This window comes from Lissotriton vulgaris, chromosome 8, assembly GCF_964263255.1.
Source record: "Lissotriton vulgaris chromosome 8, aLisVul1.2, whole genome shotgun sequence".
Taxonomy (NCBI): domain Eukaryota; kingdom Metazoa; phylum Chordata; class Amphibia; order Caudata; family Salamandridae; genus Lissotriton; species Lissotriton vulgaris.
In genome coordinates this window covers 1,484,840,595-1,484,864,232 of record NC_141696.1, presented here as the reverse complement: position 1 = coordinate 1,484,864,232, position 23,638 = coordinate 1,484,840,595, and the positions used below count along the sequence as shown (strand labels likewise).

General features: G+C 47.4%; 1 protein-coding gene across 1 annotated transcript in view; it reads left to right on the top strand.

Annotated features, from left to right (window-relative positions):
* The window catches only part of GPA33 (glycoprotein A33), a 234,500-nt gene that overhangs the window by 70,491 nt on the left and 140,371 nt on the right, over nucleotides 1–23,638 (top strand). Inside the window, exon 2 of the mRNA XM_086935542.1 lies at nucleotides 7,789–7,940. Coding sequence (XP_086791668.1) covers nucleotides 7,789–7,940 — 152 coding nt within the window. The remainder of the gene's footprint in view (nucleotides 1–7,788; nucleotides 7,941–23,638) is intronic.

The window sequence follows — 23,638 nt, the reverse complement described above, 5'->3', positions numbered from 1 at the left end:
ATAGCCAATAAACTAACTTCCCCAGAATGGTGTGACTTCATTGACCAACACGATATTATCTTGTTTCAGGAAACATGGTCACTGAGTCCAGTCTATCGGCTTGGGTTTCTTAACTTCTATACACCAGCCATTAAAAAAACCAAAGGGCGCCCATCTGGAGGCTTGATAATTTGGGTACGGCAATCATTAGACATCCCACGTAACGAACACATCTCTGGTCACCTTAAAGACCTCCACTGGCTTCCCGTCAATAAGAGGATCACTTTCCGACTGCTTACCCACGCACACAAATCACTCTACGACATCGGACCAGATTGCCTCAACTCTCGACTGTCCTTCTACACCCCCTCCCGCCAACTACGTTCTTCCAGCCAAGCCCTCGCCACTGTACCTCGCATCAACAAGACCACCATGGGGGGCAGATCCTTTTCATACCTGGCTGCTAAAACATGGAACTCACTCCCCGCTTACCTTCGCCTCACCCAGAACCACCTAGCGTTCAGAAAGCAGCTTAAAACGTGGATATTTGACAAATAATCCTCCTCCCCTTCCTAAGCGCCTTGAAACCCTCTGGGTATGTAGTGCGCTATACAAATTATTTGACTTGACTAAAATCCAGCAAAGGACCCCTCCATCAAGTGGTATATTGCCAGTCAACATTACGTGGGTTAATGGCAAAGGGGTGGCTATTTTCAATATCTATGCTAGGGGGGTTGGGGGGGGGAACACATCTGAAGTAATATCTGTCCTTGACCATGAGCTCGAGTTGTTGCCAACTCAGCTATCTATTATAGTTGGGGGTGACATTAACACCACTTTCGAACCTTTAGGACATGAGGATCAGATTTTAGCCTCAGAGGAGGATAGTAAATGGGGAGTTCCCCAGCTCGAACTGGCTGTGTTCAAGAGATGGTCTGCTGCGGCCATCCAAATTAAGAGTCTATGCCTAGCAAGGGGACTTAGAGCAACAAATGGGCGTACCCCATCTAATCGCCAGGGGAGTAACACATTTGATAACGGAAGGTCAACTAGCCGAATAGATTACTTCCTGGTGGATATCAGGATTGGCATATGCTGCTAGATATGATCGTAAAAAGTAGAATTGAAAGTGATCATAATCCTCTTTGCATGGATTTTAAAACTAATATAGGGTTGAGAGAATCAAGTCTCGGGGGTGACAAGGTGACTTTAGATATAGTTTCCTCAAACAATCAGCGCCATGTAAAATGGGGTAGATTGGTAGAAGATCCTGAGAAGTTTGAGGATATCAAGAGTAGTGGTCGAGGAAGTTAACAACTTGAAATTAGATAGTAATAAACCAAATTTTTGGGAAATTATGGCAGAGGCTCACACAAATATTTTTACTAAGCTTCAAGGGTTCTTTTTTAAAACAATAAAACAGAGCAAGACTATGAAAAAGCTACCTAAACTAGGCTGGTATGATCAATCCTGTAGAATAGCCCGCCAGAACCTTAGCACTGAACTCAGGTCTAGGAATATATCAGGAGTGAGGAAGGCCAGGGACATATATAGAAAAGCCCCCAAAAAAGCTAAGAAACAGTGGGACGAGGATCATTGGCGTGACTTGAAATTTGCCTGTGCTGCTAAAGATCAAAAGCAATTTTGGGCAATTGTTAAGTGGGACAGAGGAGGGACAGCAGAATCCCCACAAAATAATGTCGCAAAAAATCTGTGGATAGATTTTTTTAAGCCACAGTATGCCTGTAACCTAGCTACAGATTGCCATACCTTACCCCCCACGGTCTTCTACAACTGTAAAGTATTTACTATAAAAGATGTTAGTATTGCATTAGACTGTGTGACTGGGGGTAGAGCGCCAGGCATGGACGGCATTCCAGCCGATGTGTTTTTAAGTGATCGGGAATCATAGCGTCAGTACTTTACATGGCTAGCCAATTCTGTGGCCCAGGGCGCACCCATACCTAGTTCTTGGAAGGGTGCGGAAATAATTCCAGTTTTTAAAAAGGGCGAGCAACTACAGACCCATCAGTCTTATAGATTCTGCACAAAAACTGATGGGTCGATTAGTGCAGAACAAGCTCCAATCTTGGATAGTTGAGAAAGATATCTTGTCTCCATACCAAGCTGGTTTCCGCCCCCTTACAAGCTCTATAGACCAGGTCTTCTTTTTTTATAGCCCTCTATTGGAGGAATGTGACCCTGACTAATGGCCCTTTGTATGCTGTATTCGTTGATTTAAAATCAGCATTTGATCTAGTTCCACAGTCAAAACTTTGGAGTGTGCTTGCAGAAGTTGGCATAAGCCCAGAACTCCTAACGCTGCTCGTCCGCTTACATGAAAACAACTATGCTAGAATCAGGTGGGGGGTACAGGGTGAAGTGACTGACCCTTTTCCTGTGGAACGTGGGGTTAGACAGGGATGTGTCTTAGCCCCCACACTGTTCTCCATATATATTAATGGCATTGTGGATTACTTAAGAAGATCCCCCACCGATGCACCAGTACTAGCAGGGGCTCGTGTGCCAGTCCTCATGTTTGCGGACGATACGCTGATAGTATCATCAACTCCTAGTGGGCTTCAGAAGGCAGTAAATGCATTTGGTGAGTTTTGCCAGAATCGTGGTCTAGAGCTGAATACTTCTAAGACCAAGTTTATGTGTATGAACCAACGGAAGACATTCAAAGGTTCAATTACTTTTAATGGCACCCCATTAGAGCAGGTAGAGGCCTTTACATATTTAGGAATATCCCTTCAGGCTAACATGAGATGGAAAAACCATATTGACATGGCAGTTTTAAAATTTCATCAGCTAGCAGGTGTGGTAGCGCTTAAACATAGAGCCTCAATGACTAAACCAATCACCCTTGCTTTAGAAATTTATAGCATGAAGGTGATAACTGCTTCACTGTATGGATCGGAATTATGGGGATTTTCTAACTTGAAGGAACTGTCATTGGCAGAGAATAGGTTCTTACGACGCCTAGTTGGTGTACCACAAAGTACTCCTACCGTTCCTTTGTTGCTTGATCTCGGCAGGAAAAGTATAGAGGACTTAGCGCGTCTACGCCCTCTATTATATTGGAGACGGATAATGACAACCCCGGAATTACATCACTATGCTACAGCACTAGCGGATATTATTAATGCTGACCGCTTTCATACCATCGTGTGGCTTAAAGAATTACGGGGTCTATTAACTAAGTTGGACTTAGACCACCTCTGGGCTAATACTAATGCATCATGTTACCCATCAAAGATTACTTTGAAGAAAATGTATTGGGACATGGTTAGGTCATCTGCTTTTTGTATTGGATCCAACTCCAAATTAACCTGCCGTTTTCTTGATATCAAAACAGTACCATCTTGTGAACCCTACTGGGACATTATCGAAAAGCCGCTCGACAGAAAATTGTACTTTCAATTTAGACTTGGAACTCTGCCTCTAAACGCATTCACACAAAACTGGTCTGCGAATCGGGATGAGAAATGCCATCATTGTAAAGATCTAACTGAGAATGCTTCCCACTTACTGTTTGTTTGCCCTCTATATGTCTGCCCACGTCGTAAATGGATAAAACCAGTGTGCCTCAATCTAGGGACACGCAGGCACATAGAGGCGCTAAGAATACTGGAAACAGACTGTACACCCTACTTTGCGATAGCTGTTGCAACATTTTTAGGATGGGCCTGGTCTATTCGAATTCGAACTTTACAATTATCGGATGTAGCTTGATGAATTACCGTCACCATGATTTCTATGTATGATCCATTTTTATAATAATTCTTGATGTAATATTTTAATTGCGTAGTGGAAGTAACAGCATAAAGTGTTTAATGTGTGTTTTAAATATATATGAATTTTAGTATTAGTATTTATGGTGTAGTGATAGGATGTAAATTGCTTTTATGACTTGCTGTCGAATAAAGCTTTTGAAATTTGATTTGACTTCTACTATCCTACCGCCACTCGTGTCCGTAATCCACTTCTACTATCCTACCGCCACTCGTGTCCGTAATCCACTTCTACTATCCTACCGCCACTTGTGTCCGTAATCCACTTCTACTATCCTACCGCCACTCGTGTCCGTAATCCACTTCTACTATCCTACTGCCACGTGTGTCCGTAATCCACTTCTACTATCCTACCACCACTTGTGTCCGTAATCCACTTCTACTATCCTACCACCACTTGTGTCCGTATTCCACTTCTACTATCCTACCACAACTTGTGTCCGTAATCCACTTCTACTATCCTACCGCCACTCGTGTCCGTAATCCACTTCTACTATCCTACCTCCACTTGTGTCCGTAATCCACTTCTACTATCCTACTACCACTTGTGTCCGTATTCCACTTCTACTATCCTACCGCCACTTGTGTCCGTAATCCACTTCTACTAGTACGAACGCTTTGGGGTGGGGGAGGGATATCTGGCCTGTCTGCCCTTGCTCCTGCCACACGGAACACCCTGCTTTTTTAGCCAGAGAAAACTGTCCAGTGACCTCCGTCTTTTGGCCGAAGCAGAAGGCGGGCTTTTCCAGCAATATTTGTTTCCATTCGGTCATGCTTTGGCCGCTTCTGTGCAAAACAACTCAAGCAGTGAACAAAAAAGTAATTTATATTTGCATTTCACCTGCCACCGTTTTGTTTTTCTCAGTCTGAGCAACCTTCATGTGAATCTGTGACTTGCTCTAGAGGGGCGTTTGTTGAACAGTGTCTGTTGTTTAGTTGCTGTTTGGTTGGCTCTGGGTAGAAGAGATTTTGTACAGCTTGTAAATTTTGGAAAAAATGATTTGTGAGCGATTCAAAGGGAATAAAGTGGGTTTGATCAAGGGAGATCTTTGTTGTGTTTCGAGTGTATTGATCGGTGGCAGAAGTACTTTACTTTTCTTTGTTTTGAGCGGATAAGGATCAATTGTCCTTTGCTCTGCCAGAGTAAAACTATTTTGTGTTCAAGTATAAAAACCCAGGTCTGGGACTTATGATGTAATGTTGCACACTTGAGGGTGTGATTATGCTAAAACAACTTATGGGTTTCCTAAGAAAATATTGGTCTGGTGCCTTACAGTGGAGTTAATTTGGTAGCACTTTGCAACTATATAGCTTTGGTGCCATTTTGTGTGTGTTGCAGTAAAGGGGGTTCTCTCAAGCATGTGTTGTTTGAGTATGACCATTTGTAGTTATGACTGAAGCAGTGGTTCCCTGTGGTATTGTTAGCTGTAGAGCGCTGTTTGGTGAAACCCATACCATGGGGATTCAGAGATATTAGTTGCCAGTTGTAAATCCATCTTATAATGTGTTGAATGTGGAGTTGTGTGATTTGTGGGTTTGGAAATCTAGGCATTTTACAAAATCAGAGTCCCTTTTGTCCCCTTAATGTTGGTTGCTGCTTTTTGAGGGTGGGTGGTCCTCCTTGGTGGTCCTGCCGGAGAAGAGCAGAAGTACAGTTGATAAGTATAATAGTAGTCTAAAGGAGATTCAATGCAGGTACAGCTATCGAGTCACAATGGCAAGATAGGGCTGTTTTACAGAAATGCCCTGCACACTTCCTGAAAGGGGATTCATTTGTAAAACAGTTGCTCACAAATTTCAGTGGAGTCTGCGAAGGATAGTGTGGCTAGCTGCTCTAGAGTGTAGTGGAGTGTTCCAATACAGCCACTATGGAACAAATTCTTGTAAGTAAAGTAGGAGAGGTGGATCTTAATCTCGACAGATGACTTCAGCATCTGTCCTTACACGCTGAAATTCCTGCATTGGGGGAAGAACATCATAGCAGGATCCCTATAGACAGTAGGTCACGCAGAAGAGCCTGGCGCAGTCTATGTGGCTTCATCAACACTGATGGCAAAGTCTTCTCACATAAGGTTGCAGAGGACATGCTGTCCCGGATGGAAGAGGCGAACAGTCGTTTATACAGAGCTGTCAGAAAAGGTCTTAGTTCACCCAGTAAAACCAAGAGTTTTGAGGACCATGTTGTTAATAGATGAAGCTGCTGATGGAAAGTGGACATTGTTGCGATAGGTGAATATTTGAAATCGTGGAAGGGCCCCATATTGGTCACCTCCACAGGCAATCTAAGATGAAGATGCAAGTATCAGTCAATCTGGTACCCGGGATTTATCATCCATTTACTAACTTCCAAAGTCAGGGATTAAAGAGAAAACGTAAAAAAGGTGACGGAGAGAAGAATATATAGGCTAAGTAACAGTTATTGTGGAAGTAAAAAGCCATAAAAGGTGCATTTCTAAATAAACTACCTTCCCAGACTTCAGCATAGTGAGAGACTGACGTTTGCCAAAGTAACCAAAGATCTAAAATATCACTACCTCCAGTTCTCCCTGGCGCTGAGATGCAATATTTGGTTTTAAAAATCCTAGGGACAATCAAGGAAATGGCAAAATGGAACCGAGGCCAGAATTCGCTTTTAGATGGCTATAGATCTCCGATGCCTTGAGTGACAATACATAGCGTGTGAAAATGTGTAATTTTATAGCGTTGAGTGAAAAGACGTGGTATTGTGATTTAAAACAAGTGGTGACCCATGAGAGAGAGAGAGAGAGAGAGGGTGAATGTTGTAATAACATGTGAATCCACCAGCAGGATGGAGCTCAGAGCGATGTGGAGAGCATAGTATTTAAGGAGAGAGGGAGTTCCATAAGAAGACTGCTCCCTTAGTCTGTAGGGCATGCCTGGTGTCACTGGCTTGCTGCACCCACCCTTGCCTCAAGTCCTGATGCCTGTTTTTTTTTACTCCTGTAAATCTCCCCGACACTGATCTTGCAATATCCATTCATTTTGTTTCAATGTATTTTCTTTAACCCCTCTCCCCTTTACAGACACCTGATCCAGGCTTTATTTGTATTTTTTATTTGATCTTTCAGGTCTTGGTCCTGAATGTTTTGTCATCCTTGTAACATTTTTACATCACTGGCTTTAAATTTTGTCACAACTTGCGGGCAATTGAATGTGAAATGAATTTGCATAGCATTTTTCTGTTTGTAATTTCGCTTAGTGGTGAATAACAACTATTTACATCTGCTGGATCGCATAGCATTAAGTACATCTTATTACCTTGCATAAGGATGCGCCGTTATCAGTTCCACCATGGCAGCAGGCATACGGCGCGTAGGATCACAACTTAATTATTCAAACTGTGCAAATTTATTACCATGTTTGGGCTTAGACTGATGCTTTAATAACCTACTCGCCCACACTTTATATAACGTGCAATCATTCTTTATTGGAAATCTCCTCTGATGAAATGCACTCTGTAGTTTAAGAACTGATGTCCGTTTCCTTCATCTTGTGTTATTGGCCAGTTTATAGGATTTTTAAGGCAGACTTCTTGAAGCTGATGCAAAGCGTAGATTATATGATTGCCTCATTTTCTGAAAGTTGCCAGATTTGGTTCCACAGGCTATAGTCCAAGTTCACCCAGGGTGATTGGAAGTTTGTGAACCTCGCTTAAATTCGATAATTAGCTGATAGGTTATAAGGAATTCCAGCATGATGATGATCATAATTTTGTAGAAAAGTGTAACTTTGATTACGTAACTGAGTTTAATGTAAATAAATTGTTACTTCAAACCCTTTGGAGTAAACATTGAAGGTCTCAATATGTAAAAGCAATAAAAATGATGCAATTACTCTTCAGTTTAGGCAATGAGCCCGCTTGCAACTTGGATCTTCTCAGATGGTGGTTGGTGCTCAGGGCACCTTTGTAAAATGGATGGTGCTGGATCTAAAGCTCTGACTTCAGGTCGGTACATATTGCCTGTAACACAGGTTTCTTGTTCCCTTTTAGTGATGGACATAGCCTTTGCTATTAAAGTACAAACCCCTCAGAAAGTCATCCAAGTAGCACGAGGAACAAATACGACTCTACAGTGCAAATATGAAACAACAGCGCTCACGAAAGTTGGAGGTATTGTGTCATGGAAGACCACGGTTAATCAGGTAATTATGATGTTTCAATGCTTGTGTTTTTTACTCAAATCCTTCTGGGCTCATTGATTCTTCAAATTGTGTAAAACTCTGAGAAATCTACCAACCTGGTAGAGGTTGGGTTTCTTTCTACATGACTTCTGAGCTTGTAGAAAGTTTCTGCTGCTCCTGGATTAGGGCTGAATGTAAACACACTGTTTGATCATTCCAGAATCTTGCTATGCAAAGGTGACAGCAATTAATTGGTAATTCCTTGGGAAGAAGCAGGATCTAGGCTACGCCAATGCTCTTTTCCACTGATACAACCCGCAAGAGTGCAGTAAAGAGACTGCACTATTGTAGGGAGGTGGAATCGAGACCAGGGAACTGTTTGTTTTCAGTAATTTATTCACTGGGCTCCCATAAAAATGCTGGCCCCCTGCATTTGTTTATTAATAAATTTAAGCACTGGAATATATTATGGAGAATCCGAGCTTGAAAGTTCAATCTCTTATTTTCATCTGTGCAGTCTCTATCTGGCCCAGGTGACTGGATCCTAGATCAACATTGCCTTGCAATCCGAACACACCTCAAAACATACAACACTTTGGCTTTACTCTCACGTGTCTACTTTGGATGTGCCACGTTGCAATGGAACACCAAATCGATAACACCCCCATGCTGATTGGTCTCCATCTTGGTTGATTATTAAAATGCTGAAAAATATTTTGAATATATGATGATACAACGATTTCCGTTGCAACGCATGCCTTTACCACGCATGCGTTACAACGGAATTCGTTTAGCACGCATAAACCTTTCACCGACTATTTGCGTGGTGACGTCATACGTCGTTAAAAAAAACGGCATTTTTTTACCGATTTCTCTTAATCGACTCTGATGCCGACGTGACTTATGGTGAGTTGTTTTATTTGGGGGGGAGACCCCCCCAAGCCCCCTTTTTTTTTTTTTAACTTTTACCACATATGCCTTTACTACAAACATCGTAGTAAAGGCATGCGTGGTAAAGGCATTAGTTGTAACCACGCATGCGTTGTACTGCATGCGTGGTTAAAGATTTCGTGGAAACGGCTTCGTTGTAAAAGCCGTTTCCCAAATATTTTGACTACTTTTGTTGAAAAAATCAATACGTCACATAATGTGTTAAAAAATTCTAATATTTCCTAAAATTCCTCAAAAGTTTAAAACTCTATGTAAATTATATTTTTATAAAATTGATACAGAGCTTTGGCAAAGGTTGTTTTTAAAGACTGTCTGTTTTCCATTTCTACAATGCCCAAGGTAGAAAGCAAGAAAAGAAACAAGTTGGATGTTAGCGCTAAGAGACCTCCTTGGTGAACGTGCGCTCTAGAAATAGTCAATAACATAACACAGGGGTCTTCAATCTTTAGGGCGCGACCCCCAAGGGGGGCCCTGAAGTCATGGGAAGAGGGTCGCGCATTCCCCAGCTTCACTTGTTCCTGCAATTCAAAATGTGTACTTTCCTTTGGAAAAAAGGCCAGTCCTCCTGGGACAGCTAATTTAGATCATTATCAGCTGCTTCTGTGAATGAGATGCAAATGTAAAAGTGTAAGGGATGCTTGGGAGCAGTTCTTAACAACTGGGCTGGGAAGTGCTTGCTTTTCATTTTACTGCCTTTACACCACCCTTAGTGGCCCTAAAGAGGTGTTGAAGGGACAGCTATGGAAAAAAAAGTTTGCATTACTTACACTCTGGTATTACTAAACTCTAAATTATGGAAGCACCATTTTTTTTATCCTCATCTACGTTCCTGGTTTCCAACTGCCATGTAGTGGTACAAGGGAAAAGGTGTAATGGAGTACAGTCGTCCTGCCTCAGCCTAGACTGGTAGGGATGGAAAGAATATGGAGATAACAACCCGTTCCCAACAACAACAACAACTGGATCCACACCTATCCTCTCAGCTTGTTGCACAGGAGACAGATAACAACCAGATAGCCAATTACCATATAGCTATTGCCAGGCCAAGAGACGGGGAGCGAAGAGGGAGGCAGGCATAGCAAGAAGAGTAAACCATGGCTACGTAATCATTGGATCCGGGGGGGAAAAAAAACCCCGGTTCAATTGTTTATTGGGATCAAGCAAGCAAGTGCCAAGACGCTCTTTTATCTGGCTTCCCAACCCTGGCGAGATCTAGTTTCGAGATTTGAAGGATTGAAGAGCTCCAGTCGAAGAAGGTCAGGGGGCGGGAAGCACTTACAGATTTCTCTGCAAGCTGCCAGAATGGAATAGAACAAAAGATTATTTGCGGAACTGCGAGTCTGGTCCCCAACTCCAAAAATGACGAGGCATAGATCAATCTCAACTGTAAAGCCAAGGGAAGATGAGAGTTTACTGCTGATTGATTCCCAAAAAGGTACTAAGTGAGGACAGTCAAAGAACATATGTGTGTCCGGGGCTTCCTTCAGACCACAACGTGGGCAAGCCACCAGGACCACGGGGTAAATTTAGAGAGCCTCTGGGGGGAGTAATACGCCCTCTGCAGGGTAAAGAGATGGTTTCTACGGAGCCAGGCTGGTTTAACTATGTCCCACTTTACTCTGCAAGACATTAGCCACAGATCTTTCACGCTCAAACCTGGCATCAGGTCACCCCACAGTAATTCGGGAAGATGAAAATCACCATCAGTCTCTTCCAATATCAAATTGTACCAAAGGGATATCTCTTTCTTTGCTGGTGGGTTATCTAGCAGAAGAGATTCAAGTTTGCTGCCTCCCCCTATTGGCAAGTTATTTCGGCGTGGAGTTAGTGTTTGTAGCTTGAGCCCAACTTGATATTTGCAGGTATTTAAATCTCGAAAGACCGGGCCCCACCTTTTGTACCAGATATTCCCATGGGAGCAGGGTCCCATCCGTAAACAGATCCCCCCCGCCCCATACTGTTAACCTGGCCTCTCTAAGTGGGAGCGCTAAGCTGTCGTCCACCCAACCTGGAGCCAAGGGAAGGTCCCATATTGGGGATCTGCTGGAGTAATAACCCAATTTTATTGAAGACCTCACCTTGGCCCATGTTTTCGCTAAGCCCTGCAGGACCTTTAGTTTTATTTTATTTTTTAATTTGGGATCCCCAAATTTAAACAGGTAACCAGACTGCCCAACTCCTTCATTATTCAATAGAGCCGCAAACATACTTCCGATGCCCCCATGTGCTGGCATCTTTTGCAACATTCTAGCGTGTGAGAGTGGGAATGCCCACGCATACATCTGCAAATCTGGGCCTGCCAAACCCCCCTTCTCCCTGTGACACCTGATCTTTTTCCAGGCTATCCTTGGATTTTTATTGTTCCAAATAAATGAAGCGATTTCGCCCTGTAATTTAGTCAGCAAAGTAGGGTAAAAAAATAAAGGAATTGTATTAAACAAGAAGGAAATCTTCGGTAAGATAGACATCTTTACTAGTTTGACTCTACCTAGTAGAGACAAAGGAAGGTGCTGCCATGCTCTCATCCGCTTCGGACATTCCTTTGCTACCAAAGCAAAGCTCGAAGGGGCAATCAGGCTAACATCCTTAACAATGTTTAGCCCTAAGTAACGCAAAGATGTACTCAGTTGCTCATTAAGACCGCTCACCTCATTGTTCCATACCATTAAATTTCCGTCTTTGAGGCATTTACCTCATAGCCTGAGAATTACCCAAATTCCAAGGCCAGCTTTATGGCAGCAGGGAACGCGGTACTAATCTCCGAAGTCATTATCATAACATCGTCCGCGTAGAGAGCAACCCTCTTTTCCCAATCTCCACAGATAAAAGGCTTGATGGAATCATCCTCTCTTAATCTTTGAGCAAACGGCTCAATATAGAGATCGAAAAGCAAAGGTGATAAGGGGCAGCCCTGCCGTGTTCCTCTCGTAATTGCGAATGGTTCGGAGAGACCCCCGTTCACCAATACAGAAGCGGTCGGGCTATGGTACAGGAGTTTTACCGCTCTGCGAAAACCCTCGCCCACGTTGAATTTGGCCAGGGCCCCCGACAGGCACATCCAATTGACCCTGTCAAAGGCCTTGGTGGCATCCAACGTGAGGATGCTCAATGGAATGGAGTCCTTAGTCGCAATGTCTATAAACCCTATAAGATCATAGGTTAATTCGTGGAGTTGACGACCCTTTATAAAACCCTTCTGGTTGAGATGCAAGATGTCGGGGGCGACCTGGCCCAATCTATTTGCTAAGAGGGATGCGAAGATTTTATAGTCTGCGTTGAGGATTGATATGGAACGATAAGAGCCACAATTGGTAGCAGGCTTACCCGGTTTTAAAATGAGCTAAATAGATGCGTTGCTCCAAGATGATGGTGGTAACGTCCCCTCCTGTAGTATCTGATTGAACAAGACAGCAAGGAAGGGAGAGATCTCTGTTACCAAAATTTTATAAAGCTCTGCTGGCAAACCGTCTGGACCGGCAGCCTTACCCCCCTTACTGACCTGAACCGCCAACGCGACCTCTTCCCCGCTAATCACTTTCTCTAAGAAGGCCTTCTGTTTAGAGGATAGCGACAGAAGGGAAATACCGTCGAGCCATCTATCTATACTATCCTCTGCGATGTTCTTATCCTCCTGATATATATTCTCGAAGAATTCTTTAAAGGCTGACCTGATGTCCTCGTCTGAGTGAAAGGTGCCATGGTCAGTTGTAACCGAGTCTATGATGTTACGTGCCCGGTCTGTTTTTGATTTCCAGGCCAATAATTGACCGGCGCCTTCGCCGTATTCAAAGTGGGCTAGCTTACTCGGCTCCCACCCCTGAAGGATACGCTGATTTAAGACAGAAGCCAAGTTCTCTTTTAATGCGAGCCAATTCCTATTTAACAGTGGTACGTCACAAGTACTTTCATTGTTGCTGGCATCTATTTTGGCTTGTGCTGCAAGCAGATTAGATTCGATGGACTCTATTTCTTGCGTATACTGTCTCCTTCGAAACACCACCTTGCTCTTGATTATACCTCGGAGAGAGCACTTAAATGCATCACATACTATGCCGGTCGCAGCAGAGCCTATATTTACTTGCATGAACTCCTGTGCTTCCGATTTAATAAATGAGACATCTTCCAATGACGAGAGGAAAGATCTAGCAAAAGACCTGGATCTGGAGGGAGGTTTAATAATCCCAGCAAGGTCCAAGGATACTGACGAATGATCAGACAGGTGTGATGGCAAGTAACTTACATTTTTTACAGCGTCTACCAGATTACGACTTATTAAAATGAAATCGATTCTGGATTGGTGACGATATTTATAATTACGATAGGAAAATCCAGAGTCTGATCCTGCTTTTACCCTCCAAATGTCTATGTATCCACACTGATTCATACAGTTAAGTAGGAAAGCTCTCGTCCTAGATAAAACTTGTTGCCTGCTACTAGGAGTCTTGTCTAGCTTGGGATCAAGCATGATGTTAAAATCCCCGGCTATAATAGTTGGCTCAGGAAAATGCAAAAGGTGAGAAAATTGAAGCTCTAGAGCTGTGGGGTCGTCACGATTGGGCCCATAATAGCCTACTAAAGTCAAGCGATCTCCGCTTATATCAACCGCGACGTTTACCCATCTTCCTCCGGGATCCACCTCTTGCATAACAACCCTTACATTCATAGGTTTTTTAAAGAGACTAGTCACGCCCCTTATATTTAGTGTTTGAGAGGTAGATATTGAGATGTCTATCCACCTTTTCCTCTTGGCCAGCTCGAGCATTTCTGCCTCAATTAAATGTGTCTCCTGGAGGGGGGGCGCTAGAGGGCGCACAAGCGGAATGGCTGCTTAAGTGAGTAGCTCCCGCTCCTTGGTCAACTATCCTGCACTTATCCTGGGCCACCGGCGAGCAAATTACGAAAACCAAAACTCAACAGATGCAGTAGCCCGCCCCTCACACTCGAACCGAGGCTTGGGTTTCCGGCGGCGCCCGGACCTGCGAAAACGGCGTTGAGAGATTGGCCGGCGCCGACTCTGGAGGGTGTGTGTTGGGAGAGCCGGTCGCGGAGAGCTAAGCGAGTCCGGTGCCTGCCACGAGGAAACAAGCCTTGCCCGCGCCCGCTGTGTGCCTGGCTCTCCTCCTCCCTTGCTGCTACCGGCCTCAGACATTGCCTGGTGCTGCCTACCTTCTGCGGGGATCCGTCCTGTGTGCCCGGTCTCCTCTCAGCGGCTCCGGCGCCCAGGAGGCGCTGCCTCCTTCGCACGCGGCCCGGCGGGCGGGGGGGCCCCCGGGGGACTACACGCTGACAACCACCGCGGCGTTTGAGGGCGCGGGGAGATGTCGGGCGCCGGCAGCATCCACTGCACAGGGTGAGTGTGCTTTGCCCGATGTTCATAGCGGCCATTTGCTCCTTGGATAAAGCCAGGCGGGGGGAGTTGTATTTACTGCCCTAGAACTCCCGTTTTCTCTGCCGGGACCGGTGCAGGCCTGCGCGCCCTCTGCCACATATTATACTCTGACACACTTGGAGGCCTGCAGCCCTGTCAGCCGCTTTGAGCCACAAAGGCAGAATAGGCCCCTTGCTGTAACCTACGGGGTTGTAGCTGGACTGCATGAGACTCTCTATTGCCCGCACTGCCTACTCTGTGGTTCCTGCCATACATTGTTAGCCTGCGCCCTGACCTACTCTCACCGGGATCAGGCCCCACTCCACGTGGTACACCTGCAGCTGGCGGTCATTCTTGATTAATACCTGCGCTCGCTGTCCTTGCGCTCCTGGTGGGACAGGCTGAGTCTGGCATTCGGAGCCCTTGGGGTGCCTAGCTTTGGATTGATACTGTCATCACACTGCGGAGCAGGGAGAAGGAGCTCAGACTGACCTGCAGAGTGCCAACTGGTATTCGCTGTCTCACTACGCATGCAAGGCCTTGCAGTGCTGCTGTGATGGATCGGGGAGAGGCGATACGACGACGTTCAGAGATCACGATGGTGCGCCCCGAAAATCGCCAGACGAAGATCAGTTTTGACGGTGCTAAAAAGGGCGCGAAATCCACGACTGCTGAGCCAGGGTCCAGTGATGCCACTCCGGCGGTCGCTGCCTCGCCCACCAGGGACCTTGATATCCACCGCCTGTTCCAGGAGATGAGGCAAGGGTTCGCCACTGTGGTGGAAAAAATGGACGGCATGACATCTAGACTCGACGCACTGGTGCACAAAGTGGATCGTCATGAAGAAAGGATAACTACCACCGAGCAGAAAATTTCCGATAATGACGATATCACCTCGTCGCATACCACACAATTAGCCCGCATGGACAACCTGCTCAGAATAATAGCGGCTAGTAATGAGGATTTGGTGGCTCGCAGCCGGCGCAACAACATACGCGTAACGGGCATTCCGGAGTCCACGGACATGGGCAGAATGGAACTCTATATCGAGAAGCTCCTCAAAGGGTCGATCGGAGAGGACGCTTTCTCGCCGCAATTCATTGTTGAGAGAGCGCATCGGTCACTGGCCCCTGTCCCTAAGCCCGGGCTGCCGCCTCGGCCGATCATCGCTAAATTGCTGAATTACCGTGACCGCGATGTCGCGCTTCGTGCAGCCCGGACCCAACAAACTCTGCAATACAATGGCCTCACTTTCTCTATATATCCTGACTTCACCCCCCTCGTGCAAGAAGAAAGTCGCAAATTTATCCCTGTGAAGAAAAAACTACGGGAGGCCCAGCTGGACTATGCCCTACTCTATCCTGCGAAGCTCCGAGTCATGTACCAGGGGAAACCCCGCTTCTTCACGAGTCCCCAAAAAGCTGAAGACTTTTTGAAAACTATTCGCAAGGCTTGGAAAAATGGCCGCAATGCTGAGGCGGACCTAGATGACGACGACCCATCCCTGGCGGCAAACTAACACTGACCGCATGAACCTACTGTGTTTGGACTGCTTCTAATCGCTTTGACCACTTAGTTATGGCCCGTGCATCGGAGCCGCGGGAGGGGCGGACACCATGCTGCACGACGGACATGCCTGCGCTCTCCGGTGGTAATGTACTCCAAGGACCTTGATCCCTACCTTGGCCTCCTCCGAGGGTGGTATAGTTCAGGAGACCAATGGGGGGAGTAGTGGCTGTGCGCCTTTACAGTTGTTTCCCTTACGGGTGTTCCCCATGCCAAATGCACAAATGTTGAAGTTAAGGGGAAGGGTAGGGAGGGGGGGGAAGGGGTGAGGGAAAAATGGATACTGGCATGATTGGGATGCAGTGGTGGGAGGGGGGAAGGGGCGAGTCGGGGAGGAGGGATTCACACACGGAGTGGACGGTCAAGTCACCAATTATTGTGTTGAATTGTATGGTCTTGATAGGACAATTACTGTCACGTTACTACTAATGAGATGGATGATGCTATGCTTCACGCCCTATGGCGATCTTAGTAACTAACGCACAACTGAATTGTTTGTCATGGAATGTCATGGGGCTTAACAATGCAAGGAAATGTCGCAATGTGCTAGCGTACCTTAACAGACACCACGTTCATGTTGCCATGTTGCAGGAGACACATTTGTCACCACAAGTGAGGGCTACCTTTGCAAGTAAATGGGCCGGTACCCGCATATTCTCCTCCTACTCCTCATATGCGAGGGGTGTCACTATCCTCTTAAAACGCACCGTACCGTTTCACAAGTATGGGGAGGCAGTCGATGGTGAGGGGCGTTATGTCCTGCTGTGGGGACGACTGGGACGGGACACCTTCACGTTCATCAATTGCTATGCTCCTAACCTCGACACACCTGCTTTCTTTACTACACTTTGGGGTAAAATTGTGGACATAGGATCCTGCCATGTAGTTTCGGGGGGCGACTTTAATTTAGCATTAGTGCCCCACTTGGATAGAGCAGACGGGGTGAGCCACTACAAACCTAGGGCTAGGGAGGCGTTAGAGGGCATCATCACCGAGGGCTACCTGGTAGACATCTGGCGCCGCCTACACCCTAACTGGAAGGAAGGCACACACTTCACCCCGCAGACGGGCACGTGGGCACGATTGGACTACTTCCTTGTCACTGCAGAAATCGCCCCCGGAGTCCTGGGAGTTTCACACTTGCCACGAACATACTCGGACCATAGCCCTGTCTTGCTACACACACGTATCCCTGGATGGGATGACCCTAGGCCGCAGTGGCGGTTGCAACCAGCGGCTCTTTTAAACAACCTTTTCCGAGTAGAGCTGGGGGAGGAAATTGCAGCTTTTTTTCCAAGGAACAAGGGGTCAGTGGACTCAGTCGAATGTATATGGGAGGCCTTCAAGGTCACCATTAGGGGGTACTGTCTCTCTAAAAGTTTTGGGGTTCTCCGGGACATACAGAATACTATTCATATCCTACACAAAGACCTCAGAGCTCTTGAGCTTCCTATGGTTGCGGATGACTGCCCCGACCTACATGCAGAGTTCAGGGATAAATTGTCCAGGTACGAGGAGGAGGCTGTCAGGGAAGCAAAATTCTGGGGTAAGCATTGGCGAGCTAGAAAGTACTGTGAGGGAGATAGACCAGGGAAGGCCCTCGCGATGCTCACGTGTGTCCCACGAGACCACAGTACCATTCTTGAACTCACTGACGATCAGGGGAATGCAATCAGGGATTCGGATGCGCTGCTCGAAGCTTTTACTTCCCACTATCATACACTTTACACCACGGACATTACAGCTGATCCGCCCTACGCAGACATCCTAAGTAGTGTAAACTTGTAAACTTGGGGATTTGTAGAGCGCAGTTGTTGCCCGTGGGCGTCCAAGCGCTGGGGAAATTGTAAACCTGTAGTGCACATAAAGGGGACAAAGGAATAAGTTAACAAACAGATGTGAAGAGATGGGTTTTCAGTTGTTTTCGGAATATATTAAGGTTCTGGGTGGCTCTGAGATGAAATGGTAAAGCATTCCAGGCCTTAGCTGCGTTGTACATGTACGTTCTGCCGCCTGTTCTAGATCTCTTTATTCTTGGGACAACTGCCAAGAGGGTCTAGCTAGAACGGAGATTCCGCTTTGGGATGTATTGACAGATCAGGTTACCGGTGATGGTGGGACCCGTGTTCCAGAAGGCTTGGTGGGCTATGCATAACGCCTTAAACAGAACCCTCTATCGGATCGGTAGCCAGTGGAGGCTTATTAAGCCGGTCCTGACTGAGTGTCTGTGGGGGATTTTAAGTAAAAGGCGAGCAGCGCTGTTCTGAACAGTTTGCAGCCTACGAAGGGTGTATTCAGGTGCACCCAGGTAGAGTGCGTTGTTAAAATCAAGCCGGGAGTGGATGAGTCCTTGGATGGCTGCCTGATTGGCTTCCAGGGGGAGGATGGGGAAGATTTTGTTTAATACCCTCAGAATGGAGAAACATGTAGCTGAGAGTTTAGTGGCTTGGGTGTTGAAGGAGAGCGAGCTGTCCAGCCACACACAGACTTTTAATTGCATTTTTTGGGGTTGGTGGCGGTCCCAAGCTGGAGGGCCAAAGGGAGGGGGGAGAGCCGGTTCTGAGGGTCCTAGGAGCATTAGCTCGGTTTTGTCTCCGTTTAGTTTCAGGGCTGATGCCGTCATCCAGCTCCTCACTTCCTCTAGGCATTCTCTGAGCCCACCTGACGCTGTTCGGGATGACTCTTGCGCCAGTGAGACCACCAGCTGTGTGTCGTCCGCATATGAGATGATGTTAACTCCAAAAGGGCGGACGACGCTGGCCAGTGGGCTCATATATAGGTTGAACAAGGCCGGGCTCAGAGAGGAGCCCTGAGGAACTCCACAATTTAGTGGTCTGCTAGAGGAGACTGAATCACCGTCAAAAACCCTGAAAGACCTGTTCCTCAAAAAGGATTCAAACCAAGCCCATGCTCCATCTACAATCCCCACACTGGACAGGCGGTTGAGTAAGGTGTTATGACACACTGTGTCGAACGCCGCGCTTAGATCAAGGAGGATCACTGCCACTGATCCTCCCTGATCCAAGATTTTTCGCGCTTCCTCTACGACCATGAGGAGCGCTGTTTCTGTCCCGTGCTTGGGTCTGAAACCCGTCTGAGTGGGATCCAGTATATGGTGGTCCTCAAGATAGGACACCAGCTGTTGGTTTACATATTTCTCCAATACCTTGCTCAGCCAAGGGAGAAGAGAAATGGGGCGATAATTCGCCAAATCAGACGGGTCCAGATTGGGTTTTTTGATCAGAGACCTGACCATAGCCCGTTTCCACTCGGGTGGGACAGTGCCAGAGGAGATGGAAGAGTTTAGAACCTCTCTGATGACAGGCAGGGTAGTATGGGATGCTGCCATTAGGATGTCCGGAGGGGCAGGGTCGGAAGGGGAACCTGACTTAACACTGAGGGCCAGTGATTCTAAAGTGGAGAGGTCTAGCGGGGGGAAGTGAGTTAACTTATAAGGGGAGGGGGGAGGCGGTGGGCTGGAGGGGTTTTTAGGTTGAGTGGGCGGGTCGGTGTTTGAAGAAGAAAAGGTTGAATAGATTTTGTTTATTTTCTGGTAGAAGAATTTGGCGATGTCGTCACACTGGGTGACCGATTTCTCGACATGGGCTGTTGGGGATGGATTGGTTAGTTTTTTAATGATTTGAAAGATCTCTTTAGGTTTTGATCTAGCGTTCAGGATCTTTTCGGCGAAGAAGGTCGATTGTGCTGTTTTTATTTGGGATTTGTACTCGTTTAAGGTTGCGCGGTACTGATTTTTGTTCTCTACTGATCGGTCTAAGCGCCAGCGTCTTTCCGCTCTTCTACAGAGGCGCTTTTTTTCTCTGAGGGATTGGGTGTACTACGGGCGCTTTTCTGAGGCCGCTTCAGTACAGTTTTGCTCATTGGGAGCGTACAATCAAGGGTTTGGGAGATCCAGTTGGTGTATGCCTGATTAGCCGAGGCGGGATCATCCTGGATTTCTGGTTGTGAGCTGGCCAGTTTAGTGCACCATTTATCCACCTCCAGGCGCGCCCAGGCCCGCCTGAGTTTGGTGGTGGGAGCCGGAGGAAAGGGTTTGAGTGTGGTCCATTTAAAGGGGATTAGGAAATGGTCCGTCCATGGTAGGGTGATGCCTGGGTCCACTGTGATTTCCGGGCAGTTTGAGAAAATTGGATCTAATAAATGACCTTTTTCGTGGGTGGGAGAGGGGACACATTGAGTTAATTGTAAAGCTGCTAAGTCATCTAGTAGGATAGCAGCTGCATGGTCAGAGGGGGAGTCGAAGTGTAGGTTCAAATCACCTAACACGGTGTAACTAGAAGAGGTGCTGATCCTACTAGCTGCATTTGATGGAAGGGATAGAAGAAATTGCTTCGGAAGGCCAGGCGGACGATAGATGAGGGTGCCTGAAAAACAGATGTTGGGAGAAAGGTTGATGTTAAAGCCCAGGCTCTCGCAGTCCGCGATGGACTCCGGGGAGAGGTGACAGAGGTATTGCTCTTTAAAAATGATAGCAAGGCCTCCTCCTCTCCCTTTTGGCCGGTCTTGCCGCATTATTTGATAGCCGGTGGGGAGGGACTCCACTATCGCTGGATTAGATTCGCTAGTAAGCCAGGTTTCCGTAAGGAAAAGCAAGTCCGGGGTGTGCTCTTCTATCAAAATGGCCATTTCTGTGCTGTGTTTGGGCAGCGAGCGGCAGTTTAGCAGGAGCATTTTGAATTCCTGTGTAGCTGTGGTGCGCAGGTGAGGTTTAGGAGGCGCAGAGCAGGTAGGGCAAATAGAAGGAAGGTCTGTGGCTTGGAGGGAATGCTGCGGGCATGCGGTGACCGGAGGCCTTAGTTGGTGAAGGCAATCTGAGGAGTAGCGTATAAGTGCTGGCTGTTGGGGGGGAGGGGGGGTGGCCCGAGGCCCGGACTCGGCGCGGACGAGCGCAGACGAGCTTGCCTTATGCGCGCCTTCGGCGCGCATTCGTTGCGCCCGCTGCGCTCGTCCGCTGCGCTTCCTGTACATGCACAATCTTATGTGCTGAGATTACTAGGGGGTGTGGCCTCGGAGTGGGCGTGTCCTGCTCCGGGCGGGGGAAATGGGCTTTTCAAAAGCAAAGTACCTGTGGTCTTCCCAGCGCTCGATTTAGTGTAGCACTATGTTGGCTCAGCGATGGCGATAGAGCCTTCCTGGCTGCCCCCTTCGAGCGAGCTTGACGAGGTCCACGAGGCCATTATGTCGCTGAAAAACGGCAAGGCGCCCGGATTGGATGGCATCCCTGCCGAGTTCTATAAGGCCTATATAGACATCATGGCCCCTGTCCTCCGGGAGGTATATGAGGAGTCACTCGGCGGTGGCATTCTCCCCAGTTCTATGCGGGCGGTAGTCATTACCTCGCTCTTGAAACCCGACAAGGACCCCAACTCGTGTAACTCTTATCGCCCACTATCCCTCTTAAACTGCGATGTCAAGATCCTCGCGAAAATTCTTGCCGCTCGGCTTATCTTACTCATGAAACAGATTGTTTTACCCGATCAATCTGGCTTTGTGGCGGGCCGGTCTACCTCCCACAACTTGCGCACCCTGTTCTCTCTACTGCGCACGATCCACCCCGACTTACCAGTGGCGGCTGTTTTTCTAGACGCCACTAAGGCCTTCGACTCCGTGGAATGGCCATACTTGTTTTCAGTTCTGTCAGCCATGGGATTCCCCAGACTCTTCATCTCCTGGGTTCGGCTGCTCTATACACGCTCGACAGCTAGGGTCCTCATCAACGGTCGGCTCTCCAATTCCATCGATATTACCAGAGGTACGTGCCAGGGCTGCCCCCTGTCCCCTCTGCTATTCGCGATTGCGGTCGAGCCCCTTGCCTGTAGGCTCTGGCAGCTGCATCGAGATGGTGTGATACAATGTCTTCAGCGTCAAATAGATGTGTCTTTATATGCTGACGACATCACGCTTTATGTCAAGCACCCGGACCTGCACCTTAACTCCTTATTAAGAGAATTTGTAGCCTTTGACAGAAGGTCAGGAGTGCGCATAAATTGGTCCAAATCGCAATTCTTCCCTCTCACAGGTGCGGTCACCGACTTTCCCCTCGACTATCCCCTTGAATGGTGTCGGACGGATATCCGCTACCTTGGCATACAGATCTCGCGCGATATAGATGAGACTCTTCGCTCCAATTACGGTGTGGCAATCACGAAACTTACGACTGCAGTTGATCGTTGGATCACATTGCCGCTTTCCATGGCAGGCTGAGCATCCCTTATTAAAATGGTGGTCCTGCCCCGCTTCCTATACCTTTTCCTCAATATCCCATACTATCCGGGTGCCTTTTTCTTTAAAACCTTGAAATCAGAACTCTGTCGATTTATTCTGGGGGGGGCAAAAGTCCACGGTTGAAGTGGTCTATGTTAATTCAACCATATGATGCGGGGGGCTTTGATGATCCAGATTTCGAAGCTTATTACCAATGCGCGCAGGCGCATTATGCCTACCACTGGCTGGTCCCCACGCCCTTTATGCCGCAGTTGGCGGTGGAGGACTGGATTGTGAATCCCTCCCGCTAAATGGCCTGCTCCATTGCCCGGAATCAACAATTCAGACACCAAACACCTCTGTCTCCTGCACCTTGGATGCATGGCGCCGAATAGCTAGGAGAATGTCCTGCGGTTTACCATACTCTCCAAAGCTGCCGTTGACGTTTCACCCTAGCTTTGCCTTACTACAAGAACGAGGCTTTCGTTTACTCTGTGAGCGGCTGCATATAGCTCACTGGGGTGATCTATTCGCGAACGGAAAATTTAAATCCGCTGACCTGTTCTTCACTTCCCATGATAGTACTCCACTCGACGTCTTTTACTACTTGCGCCTGCGTCAGGGAATGAGGAGCATTCTCCCTACGTTCCCAGATGAGCCTGAGATCCTTCTCCCGCTCCACTATTTGCTATGCTCGCAGGACTGGACGCATCTGGTTTCTGGCCTTTATCGCCAGCTCCGAGCGGTTGCTACGATGCCAGTCACGGGGGCTCGAGCGCGTTGGAACGCCGAACTGGCCGCCGACCTCACTGACGAGCAATGGCAATACTGCTGTGCCCTCACGGCTCGTATATCAGCAAGTAGCAGGCTTAAGATGATACACTACAAATACTTGCAGCAGTTATACTACACCCCGGTAAAAAAACACAGATTTCGTTTAGCTGACAATGACAGATGTGAGGGCTGCCATGCCGAGCATGCGGACTTCCTGCATTTAGCTTGGGAGTGTCCCCAGGTTCATACCTACTGGCAGCAGATAACGGATGCACTCGCTGCAATGACAAAGGTACCCATATCACTTGACCCGCTACTCACACTACTCGGGCACACGTCACACATCCCCAAATCCAGCAGGAAATTCGTGGATACTGCATTGCTATTGGCGAAGCGGCGAGTTGCATGTCGTTGGGGTCGGGGCAGGGCACCTAAATTCAACGAGTGGATGGCTGACATGACATACTGCCAGGAACAACACATCACTTTCACTGAGTTAGCACCAGTCTCTGCCCGCCCTCGGGATATTTGGGGTCCTCTGGTTGACTATTTACATGCCCAGACAGAGGATAGCCTTGGCTCGGAGGAGGGACACGCTAGCGATTAACTACATACCCCAGACTCCGTGGCATGCAACACAGCCAGCTGGCATCTACATAATCCATTCCTAGCCGCCCTGACATGGCACTCCTTGGGCCACATTCTGTATTACCATCCATGAGCACCCCCACACATTGTCTAATGGGAGCCATATACACGGTCTTGTCGCGAAACCCTTGTTCGCTACACAGAACCCACTGATACACTCCACCTCTCCTGAGGTGAGAAACAACGC